The sequence below is a fragment of the Tachypleus tridentatus genome, chromosome 10 (genome assembly GCF_004210375.1).
Source record: "Tachypleus tridentatus isolate NWPU-2018 chromosome 10, ASM421037v1, whole genome shotgun sequence".
NCBI lineage: Eukaryota > Metazoa > Arthropoda > Merostomata > Xiphosura > Limulidae > Tachypleus > Tachypleus tridentatus.
Window position 1 is genome coordinate 193,790,135 of NC_134834.1, and position 14,594 is coordinate 193,804,728.

The 14,594-nt window shown below is 36.2% G+C and overlaps 1 protein-coding gene across 1 annotated transcript in view; it reads right to left on the reverse strand.

Moving 5' to 3' along the window:
- Nucleotides 1-7,540: 7,540 nt before the first annotated feature.
- Nucleotides 7,541-14,594, reverse strand: part of LOC143228616 (activated CDC42 kinase 1-like) — a 74,739-nt gene continuing 67,685 nt past the window's right edge. Inside the window, exons 10-12 of the mRNA XM_076459841.1 lie at nt 13,141-13,275; nt 8,379-8,459; nt 7,541-7,632 (exon numbers count right to left, since the gene is read on the reverse strand). Coding sequence (XP_076315956.1) covers nt 7,541-7,632; nt 8,379-8,459; nt 13,141-13,275 — 308 coding nt within the window. The remainder of the gene's footprint in view (nt 7,633-8,378; nt 8,460-13,140; nt 13,276-14,594) is intronic.

The window sequence follows — 14,594 nt, forward strand, 5'->3', positions numbered from 1 at the left end:
AGTTGGCGGTGGGTTATGATGACTAGCTTCCTTTCCTCTAGTCATTCACTGCTATATTAGAGACGTAGCTCTCGTGTAGCTTTACAAATAATTCAGATCAATCCAATCCATTAAAAACTATACCGTAATTCAGATCAATCCAATCCATTAAAAACTATACCGTCATTCAGACATTCGAAATATTCTAAATTCGTCTTAAATAAAACTTAGTGAATGAAACTTAAAAACAAAGTTGCCCAAATTCTCTGCCAATTGGTTGGTGGTGGAGGCCATAAGACAAAGCAGAGAACCAGTTGTCTGTGACAAACGATTTCATTGTCTCAACGTGCAAGTTAGATAAACGCGAGATCTGCCATTTAATTCACAAAAGGCGAATATGGCTACGTAAATGCAGTGAAACTGACGCGAATGTTGTAACTTTCTGTCTTCGCAGCGTGCCAACTGACTTTTATTTCCGCCTACTCGTTCTGCTGATAAAAGTCCCTATTTTTGTGTCATAAAATCTACTCTCTTTGTGTGTGTTTTTTTTTCATGTTCACATAAACTTGTATTTAGAATAACCATAAGCCTATTTATATGTAAGTTCAAATAATAAAATGTTTGTCATCACAATGAATTTCTTTAGACAGAGTTTAAGCCGCGGTACGAAGTTAATACAAGTCATCTTGAATGAGAGCTCGCATTGGCGATATTATTTAATAACGGTTGACGAACTCCTTAAAATATTCTGCTAACATGTGTATGTGTTAACTCGTAGTACACTTGAACGACTTTTTAATTGGAAATGAAACATCCAAAACATGTAGTAAAACATACGAGGTTAAAACCTAGACCCTTAGAAAACAATTTTTAGAAGCGACACGTTGTTTTTTAAATACTTAGATTTAAAATAAGTTGTGAAGAACAGCATTCAATTTATTTTACTCATTTAAAAAAACGTAATCACGATTTCCTCACTAAATCTCTTCAAACTTAATTTAATAGCGTGCTAAATACAGCGATTTGTTTGGTAAGGCCCCGCATGGCCCGGTTGGTTAAGGCGTTCGACTCGTAGTCTGATGATCGCGGGTTCGAATCCCGGTCGTACCAAACATGATCGCCCTTTCAGCAGTGGGAGCGTATAATGTTACGGTCAATCCCACTATTCGTTGCTAAAAGACTAGCCCAAGAGTTGGCGGTGAGTGGTGATGACTAGCTGCCTTCCCTCTTGTCTGACACTGCTAAATTAGGGACGGCTAGCTCAGATAGCCCTCGTGTAGCTTTGCGCGAAATGCAAAAAACAAACAAACAAGCAAACAAACTTGTGTGGCAGTGCTATGTATGACGTCACAAATACGTCACGACAACGCTATGACGTTACGGCAGTCCACCACCTAATTAACGGTTTAATTAGATTTTTCTAATCTTCACATCAGAGCATGAAAAATAAAAATTACCCCACGTGTTATGTCTTTCGTTGTTTTTTTTTCTTCGAAGTGATATAATATAGTAGAGATGCACGTGTCAAAGCCAACATTGTCCATTAATTTGCATTTAGATATATTTTCTCTCCGTTATGCAGTGGTTTACGCAGTTTTGAAAATGGATAACAGGAATTGTTGTCATTGAAAAAACTACGTTTTTACATCAGCTCACACTATTACATGCTCTTCTTTGCCTGCATATCTTGTATAATCAACGTAGCGTGTATGTCATTATCAATGTATGTGTCAAAAACTGTTAATATGAACTATAAAGGAATTTCATAGATCATCACGAATAATCTTGCGTCAGTAATGATTAAAACTATTGAAGATGAGATTCTTCAATCATTTTTTAAAACAGTATTTTATAACATGTCTTGTTTGTGACGGTTGATAGATAAAAATCGTTAAATTATACAAATACTAATTAACTGATACACATGTCTTCGGGCCCGGCATGGCCAAGCGTGTAAAGGCGTGCGACTCGTAATCTGAGGGTCGCGGGTTCGCATCCCCGTCGCGCCAAACATGCTTGCCCTTTCAGCCGTAGGGGCGTTATAATGTTACGGTCAATCCCACTATTCGTTGGTAAAAGAGTAGCCCAAGAGTTGGCGGTGGGTGGTGATGACTAGCTGCCTTCCCTCTAGTCTTACACTACTAAATTAGGGACGGCTAGCACAGATAGCCCTCGAGTAGCTTTGTGCGAAATTCAAAAACAAACAAAAACACATGTCTTTAACATATAATTGAATTGAGCAATTTCAAATAAAACAGTAAGCCGAGTGCGAACGGTCATAGTTTTGAGCTGCAAATCAAAGGGTCCGGGTTCGAGACGTAATACCGTTGAACACACACACATTCCGTATTTCTTGCTGTGGACAATATAAATAACATTATTCGGTTCAACGGTCTGAGCAAAGCACTAGTGACGTAATGCAGATGTCAAACAAGTCGTCTATGGTTTACTCCGCCATATTAAGTGTCAAGTGCTTATATTCGTTTCAGTTGATAAATTAAAATATATCGTTTGTCTGTTTGTAGTTAATTACAAAGATACACGTTGGACTATCTGTGCTCTGCCCACCATGGGTATCGAAACCCGCTTTCTAACGTTGTAAATCTACAGGCCTACGTTGTGCATTTGAGGGGGGGGAGCACCTGATTCTGTCAGTCATACCTGCGATGTGTATAAGTAAAGATATATCGAACTAAATATCCTAGAGTTTCGGATCAGTATATCTCTTGTCAAAAGAAAGGTTAAACCACATGGCAGTATGTAGAGCTTTATCTAATCTTGTACTAATATGGATTACTGTTGACTAGTAGTAGGAAACGATTAACGTACAACGTGGCTGTGTTGAACGGAACAGAAAGTTTTGTGACGTCACCTTTTAGAGACTTACGCACATAAAGAGCCATCCAAATATCAGGATAAGTTAGATCTGGCAAGCAATGTTTGTAAAGACAAGGTAAAAGTGTAACCTACAAACAACACAGTACTGGTTTCAAAAGCAAACAGAATATTTTATAGCGTGTAAATGAACGACCCCAACCACGTGATGCTGATCATACATAGTTCACTGTTTAAAAAAACGATTAATTTTTAAAGGCAGCAAACATCTAAAGCAACAAGAAGTTGATTTACAATAACCTCCTAATAGAGTATCACTATCAAAGTACTTTTACCTTTTCAAAGAATATCGTAACGTTTCTCACCGAGTACATCTGCTCTTGTGGCAAGATATGAAACAAATAATTCGAAATGATAGAACTTCAATCACGGATAAATTTCCCACGGATATTAGGGCTCTAGTGAGTCTCCAGAAAATAAATACATAAAGACAAGAAAACAGTATATCTTTAGTTATATATATATATTATTGTAGAAACATTGGAGACACCAAGCGACTAAATGTAGTAACTGTTGGAATGAGGATTATTTATTATTTGGAAATATGCAAAAAATGTTATTTAGTTTGTCGTAGAATAACGTTATCATTATTCATCATGGCTGGCATTATTGTATTTATTTGTTTTTTATTCGTACAATCCCGCTACTAATGCATGATTTAATTCGACTTCCGGTACCCCAGGGGATGAAAACATTTCACGGACATGGAAGATAGCTGGAAAGGTGTATTTGCTTCACATCTGGAAAGGAAGATGTGGACACGTGTGTAAAGTAATATGCTCAGTAGTATCGTTTAACCAAAGTACCGGAGCTGTGAAACTAATCACGATGTCTGACGTGGTATATATTATATTTTAGTGTTTTAAACCCCTTGTAAGTCTGTTTGTTTTTTGAATTTCGCACAAAGCTACTCGAGGGTTATCTGTGCTAGCCGTCCCTAATTTAGCAGTGTAAGACTAGAGGGAAGACAGCTAGTCATCACCACCCACCATCAACTCTTGGGCTACTCTTTACCAACGAATAATGGGATTGACCGTAACATTATGTCGCCCCCACGGCTGGAAGGGCGAGCATGTTTGGCGCGACGGGGATGCGAACCCGCGACCCTCAGATTACAGGTCGCACACCTTAACACACTTGGCCATGCCAGGCCCTCTTGTAAGTCGCCTTGAATAAAGGTGTCAGTAAAATTAATAGATAATAATTAATATTGTTGTAATAATCAATGATCAGTATTATTTCTTACAGTTAAAGTCACATTTCATAGCAATCTACACGTTAAAGCTCTACCATGACTTTAAGCTTTTTATTCCAGTTTCTCAAGGAATACAATTATCAAAGCATTGTTGTGATAAAAGCTGTGCTGAATTATGATTGGCTGAAAGTTCTAACATTTATTTAATACTTAATAGGATATTTTAAACAAATTAAAATGAAGGCGATACAAACACATATTGTTTGACAGAAGTGTTCTTTGTAATACATTCATTTAAGTTATACACCACTCAGCATTAATGCGCTTTCAATATTAATTATTGTTTGCACTATGTTGTTGTAACACTATTTCTAATTATTAGCCGCTTCCCCCCGCTACGGCTCCACTACAGGCCTGAACATACTAAACTATGATATGTGTATTATGTTTTATGACACAAAATTCCTTCTTTAATTAATTAACTGTGCTGAAACAAACCATGACAGGAATGCCATCTCATTAAAAGAAATTCTAATTGTGTGAGTTTTTTCTTCTCTTACAATGTACAAAATGTTGGTAAACTCTGTTGTAGATAATTGTACAGCAATATTGTACTGTTTGTTGTTTCTTCTTCCTTACTTACCAGGACAGAACTGACTGCTTACAGTTATTGCTGTATATTCAGAGCCGTATCAACCACTGTCCAGGGCCTGTAAGCACAATGATTCATTATAATTGTAGAAGGTGATGACTAACAGACCAGTATTAACACTGGGCTCTGAATTGTGGAGGGTGATGACTAACAGAACAATATTAACACTGGGCTCTGAATTGTAGAAGGTGATGACTAACAGAACAATATTAACACTGGGCTCTGAATTGTAGAAGGTGATGACTAACAGAACAATATTAACACTGGGCTCTGAATTGTAGAAGGTGATGACTAACAGAACAATATTAACACTGGGCTCTGAATTGTAGAAGGTGATGACTAACAGAACAATATTAACACTGGGCTCTGAATTGTGGAGGGTGATGACTAACAGAACAATATTAACACTGGGCTCTGAATTGTAGAAGGTGATAACTAACAGAACAATATTAACACTGGGCTCTGAATTGTAGAAGGTGATGACTAACAGAACAATATTAACACTGGGCTCTGAATTGTAGAGGGTGATGACTAACAGACCAGTATTAACACTGGGCTCTGAATTGTAGAGGGTGATGACTAGTAGAACAATATTAACACTGGGCTCTGAATTGTAGAAGGTGATGACTAACAGAACAATATTAACACTGGGCTCTGAATTGTAGAAGGTGATGACTAACAGAACAATATTAACACTGGGCTCTGAATTGTAGAGGGTGATGACTAACAGAACAATATTAAGACTGGGCTCTGAATTGTAGAGGGTGATGACTAACAGAACAATATTAACACTGGGCTCTGAATTGTAGAGGGTGATAAATAACACAAAACACCATAAGTAGGATAATTTCGTGTTAAAAACTATTGGAAAACAAAATTCCATAAGCGGTTTACTGAGAATCTCAAATTGTATTCCTGTTAATTTGAAAACGGTGCAGCGTGACTCAGAACCATATCACACAATATTCCTGAACTGTCTTTCTCCTAAACTAGAATTGATTTTAGTTGTGTTTTTCTTCAATACTTCCAAGTTCGTTGCTAGAATAATATTCATCTCCACGTGTAGGATTTCACGAGAATCAACGAACACTGTCAAAGAATGATTGTGCCTCCAGTAGCTTCATACAGGGTAGTCTTAGTAAGATGGGCAAGAATGACTTAAAGATTGATAAATTGTACAATGAGAGTTTGATTTTAAACTTTGCGAACGTTGTCCAAACTTGCCCTGATGAAACGTAACAGTCTTAATGTGCTTCTGTACAGATTACTCTATTCTACGATAAATAAATTTTAAGATGTGGTCATTTTAACGTGAATCGTTCTTTGTGACCCTCCTATACTTTGCTACGTGAGGTGCGAGTCTCCCTTCACTCTGCCAGTCACAAGGTGTCAAAAATGTTTCTTTTTAGCGCGAAGTTACACAGTAGGTTATCTACTCTCTACCCACTACAAGGTGTCAAAAATGTTTGTCTTAGCGCAAAGTTACACAATGTTATATGCACTCTGGCCATCATAAAGTGTCAAAAATGTTTGTTGAACTTTTCGTAAATCTATTCGATGGACACCTTCACAACAAAAATAAAACAACAATATATCATAAAACATATTTATAATAACAATTAATAAGCTTACTTAAAAATAATTTTGACAAAAGTGATATAATAGTATCTTATAGAAACATATGACAAATGTTAGATTAGTGTTTTATAAGAAACGTCTTTATGATAAAAAGCAAATTAATATCTTGTAAACTATTATTAAGAAAATGGAAATAAAAGTATCTTATAAACCACATTTATAACAAGACTTAAATATCTTATAAACCACATTTATAACAAGATTTAACTGTCTTATAAACCACATTTATAACAAAACTTAAATATCTTATAAACCACATTTATAACAAAACTTAAATATCTTATAAACCACATTTATAACAAGACTTAAATATCTTATAAACCACATTTATAACAAGACTTAAATATCTTATAAAGTATTTGTTACAAAAAGTAACACGATGTCGTGACCAAACTCTTTACTTGAAATGTTAATTTTGGCACTTAATACACATCTACCTTTTACGTAACTGTTAAACACATCAGTAAGACTAACACTGTTCCAAGTTATTAATCACAAGTTAGACCTCGCAATGTTTATTTAAGTTTTTAAGAAATTGACTCGTCCATAATTATGTACTGGATTTCTTTCGGAGAACCTTTTAACTTGCAAAACGTTCTCCAAATTCCAAGGGAAAATGTGTTTGAACTTTTAGTTTATAGGAATTTTAAGGCGTTTTAAAAGTTTTCTAGTCCGTAAAGATAGAGTTAATGATGAAAATGATAGTTGTGCTTTGGCTTTGTTGAATTTCTGCTCATCACACAGTGTGTTTAATCAAAGTAATTTTAATTTCAGTTCTAGGGGTTTCCACTAAGTGTCAGTTATCTCAACCTTTCCTTTTATGTTCACCCCTGTTGTTGTTTTTTTTTATTTTAATAGTATGTCAGATATCTCAGTTAATATCAAATAATAGTACAAAGTGCCTTTACATGTTTATCAACTTTTTTTTTATAAGAGGATTTATTTACAACAAAAGCAAATACCAAGAATTACAGAAACTAGAAAACTACAAAACAACATTACGTGATTTCATTAAAGTAAATACGTATTTTATTATCAGTACGTAACCTCAGGAAAGTAGCTGCAAAGTTGGCTAAATTACATAGAAAGGTCATTGCACTTAGCACACAATTTGAAGTAAGAACTCATGAAAAGAAAGGGTAAAATTAAAACATAACACAACAGCAACAGAAAGGTCGTTTTTAAATAACATCTTTACCCTGAGCAGCATCACAGACTTGAGGCCCGTGACAGACCCGAGTCACAAAAAAAATTTCTAATTCTGTAACATAAGCTGTTATCAAAAACAATAAAAACATCAATAACTCCATGGTTACGTGAACTGAAAATATCTAATTATGTAATATAAGTTGAGATTAGATACATTCCATTGTTACGTGAACTAAAAATCTCAAATTGTGTAACATGAGTTGACATTAAATACATTCCATTGTTACATGAACTAAAAAATCTCTATTTCTGTAATATAAGTTGACATTAAATACATTCCATTGTTACGTGAACTAAAAATCTCTAATTGTGTAACATGAGTTGACATTAAATACATTCCATTGTTACGTGACCTAAAAATCTATTTCTGTAATATAAGTTGATATTAAATACACTGCATTGTTACGTGAACTAAAAATCTTTGATTCTATTACATTAGTTGATATAAAATACACTACATTGTTACGTGGATTAAAAATCTCTAATTCTGTAACGTGAGTTGATATTAAATACACTACATCGTTACATGAATTAAAAATCTCTAATTCTGTAACGTGAGTTGATATTAAATACACTACATTGTTACGTGAATTAAAAATCTCTAATTCTGTAACGTGAGTTGATATTAAATACACTTCAATGTTACTCAAACTATTTCTTCTTTTAAAACAATAAACTTATCCATTTATACATTAATTGCAAGACTAAAGCTTACGTTTAAAGTTATCACGTTTTTAAGATGAGGTAAATTAAAGATCGAAGTTCATCTGGAAATGATATGTGACTAAAAAACAGAGGAAAGCAACTTACCCTTTACTTTCTCTGAAGGTGACGTATAAAGATCAGACTCAGGTATGTGTGTCGCTGTCACTCGATGTACAAACTGAGATCCTGATAAAGCTATATTTTACTCACATGTGAAGCTTCTTTAAAAATGAAAAATAAAACGAACACGAATCAGTTTTCAACACTTCATCATTGAATTTACAGTAACTGTGTCACGAAATCCCACACTGAACAACCCTGTTTTTTTCGCGGTTGTCGACTTTTTATATTTTAGTGTCACACTACCAAAGTTTGTTAATTGGAATCTTCTATCGTGCTCTTTTCTTCTCACTCAGTAAGCGTCTGAGCTTCATCAGTGTAAAACAAACTCAGTATACGTTTTTCTTTTCCAATATTAGCACGGTATTACACGCATACTCGATTCTGGTCCATCACAAAGCCAGGTCAAGTCCCATGCCCTGAAGATAGTTGAAGATTCTGGTTTGAAAACTGAATATTCGAAGCTTAGTTCGAGACTATCGTGACTACACGTGCAGCTCTGTTCAGCGCTTCTATACTAAAAGTCGAAATTTGATAAAACAAGAAACAAACATTCACGTATTAAAACTCCGAGATGGTAAAGTACAGTATTCCAAAATCACGCCTATATTGCAAGAAGAGAAACAAATGTGGTTTTTGAACGCGCGAAAGACATCAAAAAGTCAAATGTTTTGGAGGAAAGAATATGAAGGAGATGCAGGGGCTTGTTAGTGAAGGTAGCTGGACTGTTCCACTTCAGTTGTTGACCAGTCAACTGTGCACGTGCAATCTATAATACGTATGCATTTTTGAAAGTAGATCACCTAAGTGAATAAAACAGCTTCGTGGCAAGAGTTGGTTTGGAATACCTGTTTTAGACAAGGTCATACGTACACGTAGAATACAAGACCAAACAAACAATTCAAAATGCTCTCTCTTCGTTGGTAGCTAATTGATAGAACAGGTTAGGAAGAAAACTTAGCTACCAAATGTACCCAACAATAAAATTCTCGTGTCCCTCTCTTAAAAAAATAAAAACAATGAACAACAATTTTGTATTTTTTTTTAAATTATACCATATAATGTTTGTTTATTTGGAATTAAGAACAAAGCTACACGTAAGCTATCTGTTCTCTGCCCACCACGGGTATCGAAACCTGGTTTCTAGCGGCGTGAGTCCGCAGACATACCCCTTTGCCACTAGGAAGCAGCACGTAATGACCAGTAACCCCACATTATGTGATTTAATTGTAAACAATTAGCGACTTTCCACCAAACTTCGTTTCATCTCACGCAACATTAGAGCCTATTTTATTTTTATTACTTCAAACGATCGAAAATCAAGGATGTACGAAGGTATTTTGATAATAAAACGACTTCGTATGAACTTATTCCGGTCAGTAAACAAAGGTCAGTGTAACTAATACCAATTATAAAGATCCACTTAGGCACTATACGAGAAAAATTCACTCGCCTTCGTCGGATATATTTTAAGGTCAACAATTTTTTTTAAATCACCTACTTTTCTTTCTGTCTTTATCAGAGCATTTCTTCTCAACATTATTACCCCTCAGTGGCTCAGCGACATGTTTGAAGGTTTATAACTCTAAAAACCGGATTTCATTACCCTTAACGATCACAGAACAAATTAATTGTGCTCATTTGTGCTTAACAATAAAACATGCATTTTATTTTAGATAAATAAACCGAAATTGAAAGAGATGGTTTATTCATCATTAAACAGCGTTACTGTCTAGATATCACCAACAGTCCGCTGCCACTAAACAGCGTTACTGTCTAGATACCACCAACAGTCCGCTGCCACTAAACAGCGTTACTGTCTAGATACCACCAACAGTCCGCTGCCACTAAACAGCGTTACTGTCCAGATACCACCAACAGTCCGCTGCCACTAAACAGCGTTACTGTCTAGATATCACCAACAGTCCGCTGCCACTAAACAGCGTTACTGCCTAGATATCACCAACAGTCCGCTGCCACTAAACAGCGTTACTGTCTAGATACCACCAACAGTCCGCTGCCACTAAACAGCGTTACTGTCTAGATATCACCAACAGTCCGCTGCCACTAAACAGCGTTACTGTCTAGATATCACTAACAGTCCGCTGCCACTAAACAGCGTTACTGTCTAGATATCACCAACAGTCCGCTGCCACTAAACAGCGTTACTGTCTAGATATCACTAACAGTCCGCTGCCACTAAACAGCGTTACTGCCTAGATATCACCAACAGTCCGCTACCACTAAACAGCGTTACTGTCTAGATACCACCAACAGTCCGCTGCCACTAAACAGCGTTACTGTCCAGATACCACCAACAGTCCGCTGCCACTAAACAGCGTTACTGTCCAGATACCACCAACAGTCCGCTGCCACTAAACAGAGTTACTGTCTAGATACCACCAACAGTCCAGTCCCAATACGCAGCTTAGCATTAGAAAAGTAAATCTAATTGTAAATAAAAGAAATATCATGGTTCGACTCATCTTACAATGAATTTTTAATAACTGTCGTTTTTAACTTTATGGAAAAAACAAACTAATTTTACAGAGTTACCTGCGCTAGCCGTTCCTAATTTAACAGTGTAAGACTAGAGGGAAGGCAGCTAGTCATCACCACCCACCGCCAACTCTTGGGCTACTCTTTTACCAACGAATAGTAGGATTGGCTGTAACATTATAACGCCCACATGGCTGAGAGAAGGAGCATTTTTGGCGCGACCCGGATTAGAACCCGCGACTCTCGGATTACGAGTCGAACGCCTTAACACACTTGGCCATGCCGGATCTATTCACACATAGAAGTTACAGATAAAACTGTTTTGTAACTCAGAGATGCTTTAATTTTTTTTAACTTGTTACCTCACCACAATGCTTCCCAGTGGCACAGCGACATATCTGCGAACTCACACCGCCAAAAACTTAGTTTCGATGCCTGTGGTGGGCAGATCACAAATAACCCATTGTGCAGCTTTGCGCTTAATTCTAAACAAATAAATTCCTCCCATAAAAAATATAAACTTGACCCTTGCCCAGACTTACTCACTACGTAAAAATGCAGTTGAAAAATACAAATAAAGTCCTAATTTGTATTCTTTTAATTTTATCCCCCTCTCCCGAAAACAAAATTGCAAATTTGCCCCTGATTGATTCTCTGCCTAAAAGTGCGGTTGAAAAAAATTAAAGTGCAAATTTATAATTTATATTTCTAACTTATTATTATAGCATCAACGTAAACGTTTGCAATCCTTAGGGGGCGCAACTCACCGCTTGAGAAACCATGTTTTATACGAAAATATAAAAGTATAGTCATTTTTACCTCACTATTTTATTCTGGAAAAGATATCTTGACCGTGCTTGTAAGTTATTTAGTTGGTTTCATTGGGATTTCCACCCTTGTTTATCAGCGGTAAGCTTCCTGATTTACAACTTCAAAGTGAGAGGTTCGACTCATTCCGAAAGAAAAGCACTCTCATAAACAAATGAATTCATACTAATGGCAGGAAGTCTTGCTTTTACTTAGTTTACCATTCAGTTCTACTGAATATAGCCTCGACATTCGCCCCCTACAGGCCAGTTCTTTAATATTAAAGTAAATATATTCATTGCTTTATTCAACTTGTATTACTGAAAGTGTTCTGGAGATAATAATACTTCTTGGCGACTATATTTCGGTAAAATATCACTAAGGTAGTAAGTAAGGAGAAAGCCGGGAGTGGCATAGTGGTTCGCTCGTTGGACGGTGAATCTGAGAGTCGATAGTACACGTTGTGTAATTGCAATTCGATATTTGGAGCAATGAGTGCACTACGAAGTTGAGTGAGTAAATTCAGTTATTCAGTTATAGTAGTTCAAAAGTTGGCGGTGGGCATTGTTGACTAACTGCCTTTCCTCTAGGCTGTGAATATCCGGAACATAGAAGTTTCAAAGAAAAATATCAAGCTTGATAAAATTAATAAAACACTCTTCAGGGGCATAACCAATACCCCTTAAAGTTTCATGATGATCGGAGGTGTGAAAGTTGAAATATTTTCGTCATGGACAGACAGACATATAAAATTCGTTTTACAGTACAGACTATATATACGTGAGTTACGGTGTATATCATATATATTGTGGATATGTACTGTAATATAAACTATTCTCACTTAATGTTCCCATATTTACGTTTGTACGTAACGTGCAAATGTTTTAAATATAAGCATTTCTTCGACATTGTTTATAAACGTTTGGTTTGTTTTGTTTTGAATTTCGCGCAAAGCTACTCGAGGGCTATCTGCGCTAGCCGTTCGTAATTTAGCAGTGTAAGACTAGAGAGAAGGCAGCTAGTCATCACCACCCACCGCCAACTCTTGAGCTACTCTTTTACCAACGAATAGTGGAATTGACCGTCACATTATGATGACTGAAAGGGCGAGCATGTTTGGTGTGACGGGAATTCGAACCCACGGCCATTGGATTACAAGTCGAGTGCCTTAACTACCTGGCCATGCCAGGCCTTACATATAGTTGAGATGCTGTAAATCTTAGTTCAGAGGGGTTAATATAGCACTTATTCTTCCTAAGAGTTAATTTTCAAACAGGGTTTTTACAACGCTTGTTTTCCTTAAGTTTTAAGGTTCAAGCGAATATAGCCTATGGCTTATTTTTCCAATACGCTTTTGTTCGACTTCGTTTCGAGACACGCCTTTTCAAAAATAAACTTTTTTGTCCACCCAAAACACACTTTACACACAGTTTCTAATTACCAGAGGAAGAGGCAACCTGTCGGCAACATCCGCCGCCTAGAGCTGTTACTCTCAACCTAAGAACAGGCTGGACTATTACGTCAACACTAGGCCGCGCTAGGGTCTTGAAAGATACTGCGTGCGAGATAGGTGAAACTGTGGGTGAAGGTAGTTAGAAGTTACTACTGAAATCTGTTAACCGACATGCAGAATTTTAACTAGATGGGTCTCTTCTGCTTCATTTCAGAGAATTTTGAGAATATGCGTATATTGACGAGACAATTTACCTTTGCTGCCTGCTACCCAGGCGTTATAACAGCTAATTTACTTCGTTATCGTTCTGTTGGGAGAAAATTAATAAGAAGAAATAGTGATTACACCAAATCCATCACGGCCTTTCAAGAAAATCAAATATAGAAAATACAGTTTTCTTTGAATTTCGCGTAAACCTACACGAGGACTATTTGCGCTAGCCGTCCGTAATTTAGCACTGTAAGACTAGAGGGAAGGCAGCTAGTCGTCACCAACCATCGCCAACTCTTGGGCTACACTTTTACCAACGCATAGTGAATTTTGATCGTAACATTATAACGCCCCACGGCTGAAGGAGCAAGAATATTTGGTGATACGGGGATTCGAACCCGCGACCCTCAAATTATGAGTCAAGCGCCCTAACCAGCTGGCCATGCCGGGCCAGAAAATATAGTAAACCTAACGTAATATTTTCCAGGATCCTCTTCATGAAGCTGACTATATGATAAATGTAATAATTAATTATAAAAAAATTATATAACAAATAAATGTTATTTGTAGATTTTGAAACACTAATTTATGAAAGTTTTGTCCGATGAATAAAACAAAAATATCCTTGTTAATATTATATAAAAAATAACCAATATACTTGTTAACACAAGTCATTATTGGAGAAAACGTTTATTACAACAATATATTATTGACAAATCATATCTGTTACCTCAATTGATTGTTGACAAACCATATCTATTACGTCAATTCATTGTTAAAAACCATATCTGTTGTCTCAATTCATTGCTGACAGATCATATCTATTACGTCAATTCATTGTCGACAAACCGTATCTGTTACCTCAATTCATTGTTGACAAACGATATCTGTTACCTCAATTCATTCTTAAGTAACCATATCTCTTATTAAAATTTATGATTTATTAAACTCAAACATTCTCCCAATAAAAATATTAAAGACGGTTTGGTTGTTAAAGTGTGATGTTCTCATTTAAATTTTGAATGATTTTGTGGATGGAATTTTGTGTTACTTTGACTAATGACAAGAAATTTGTAATTTTCCCTCTTTTAGTATCACCCAAGGTATATCAAACTGGTATATAGAAGTAAGCAATATTGTTTGTTATTTAATCTTTTCGACCACTTTGTGCATTGTAACTAAAACAGTGCCTTAGGCACAAGTGGACCTGAATGAGACCCGCCCACTTATCA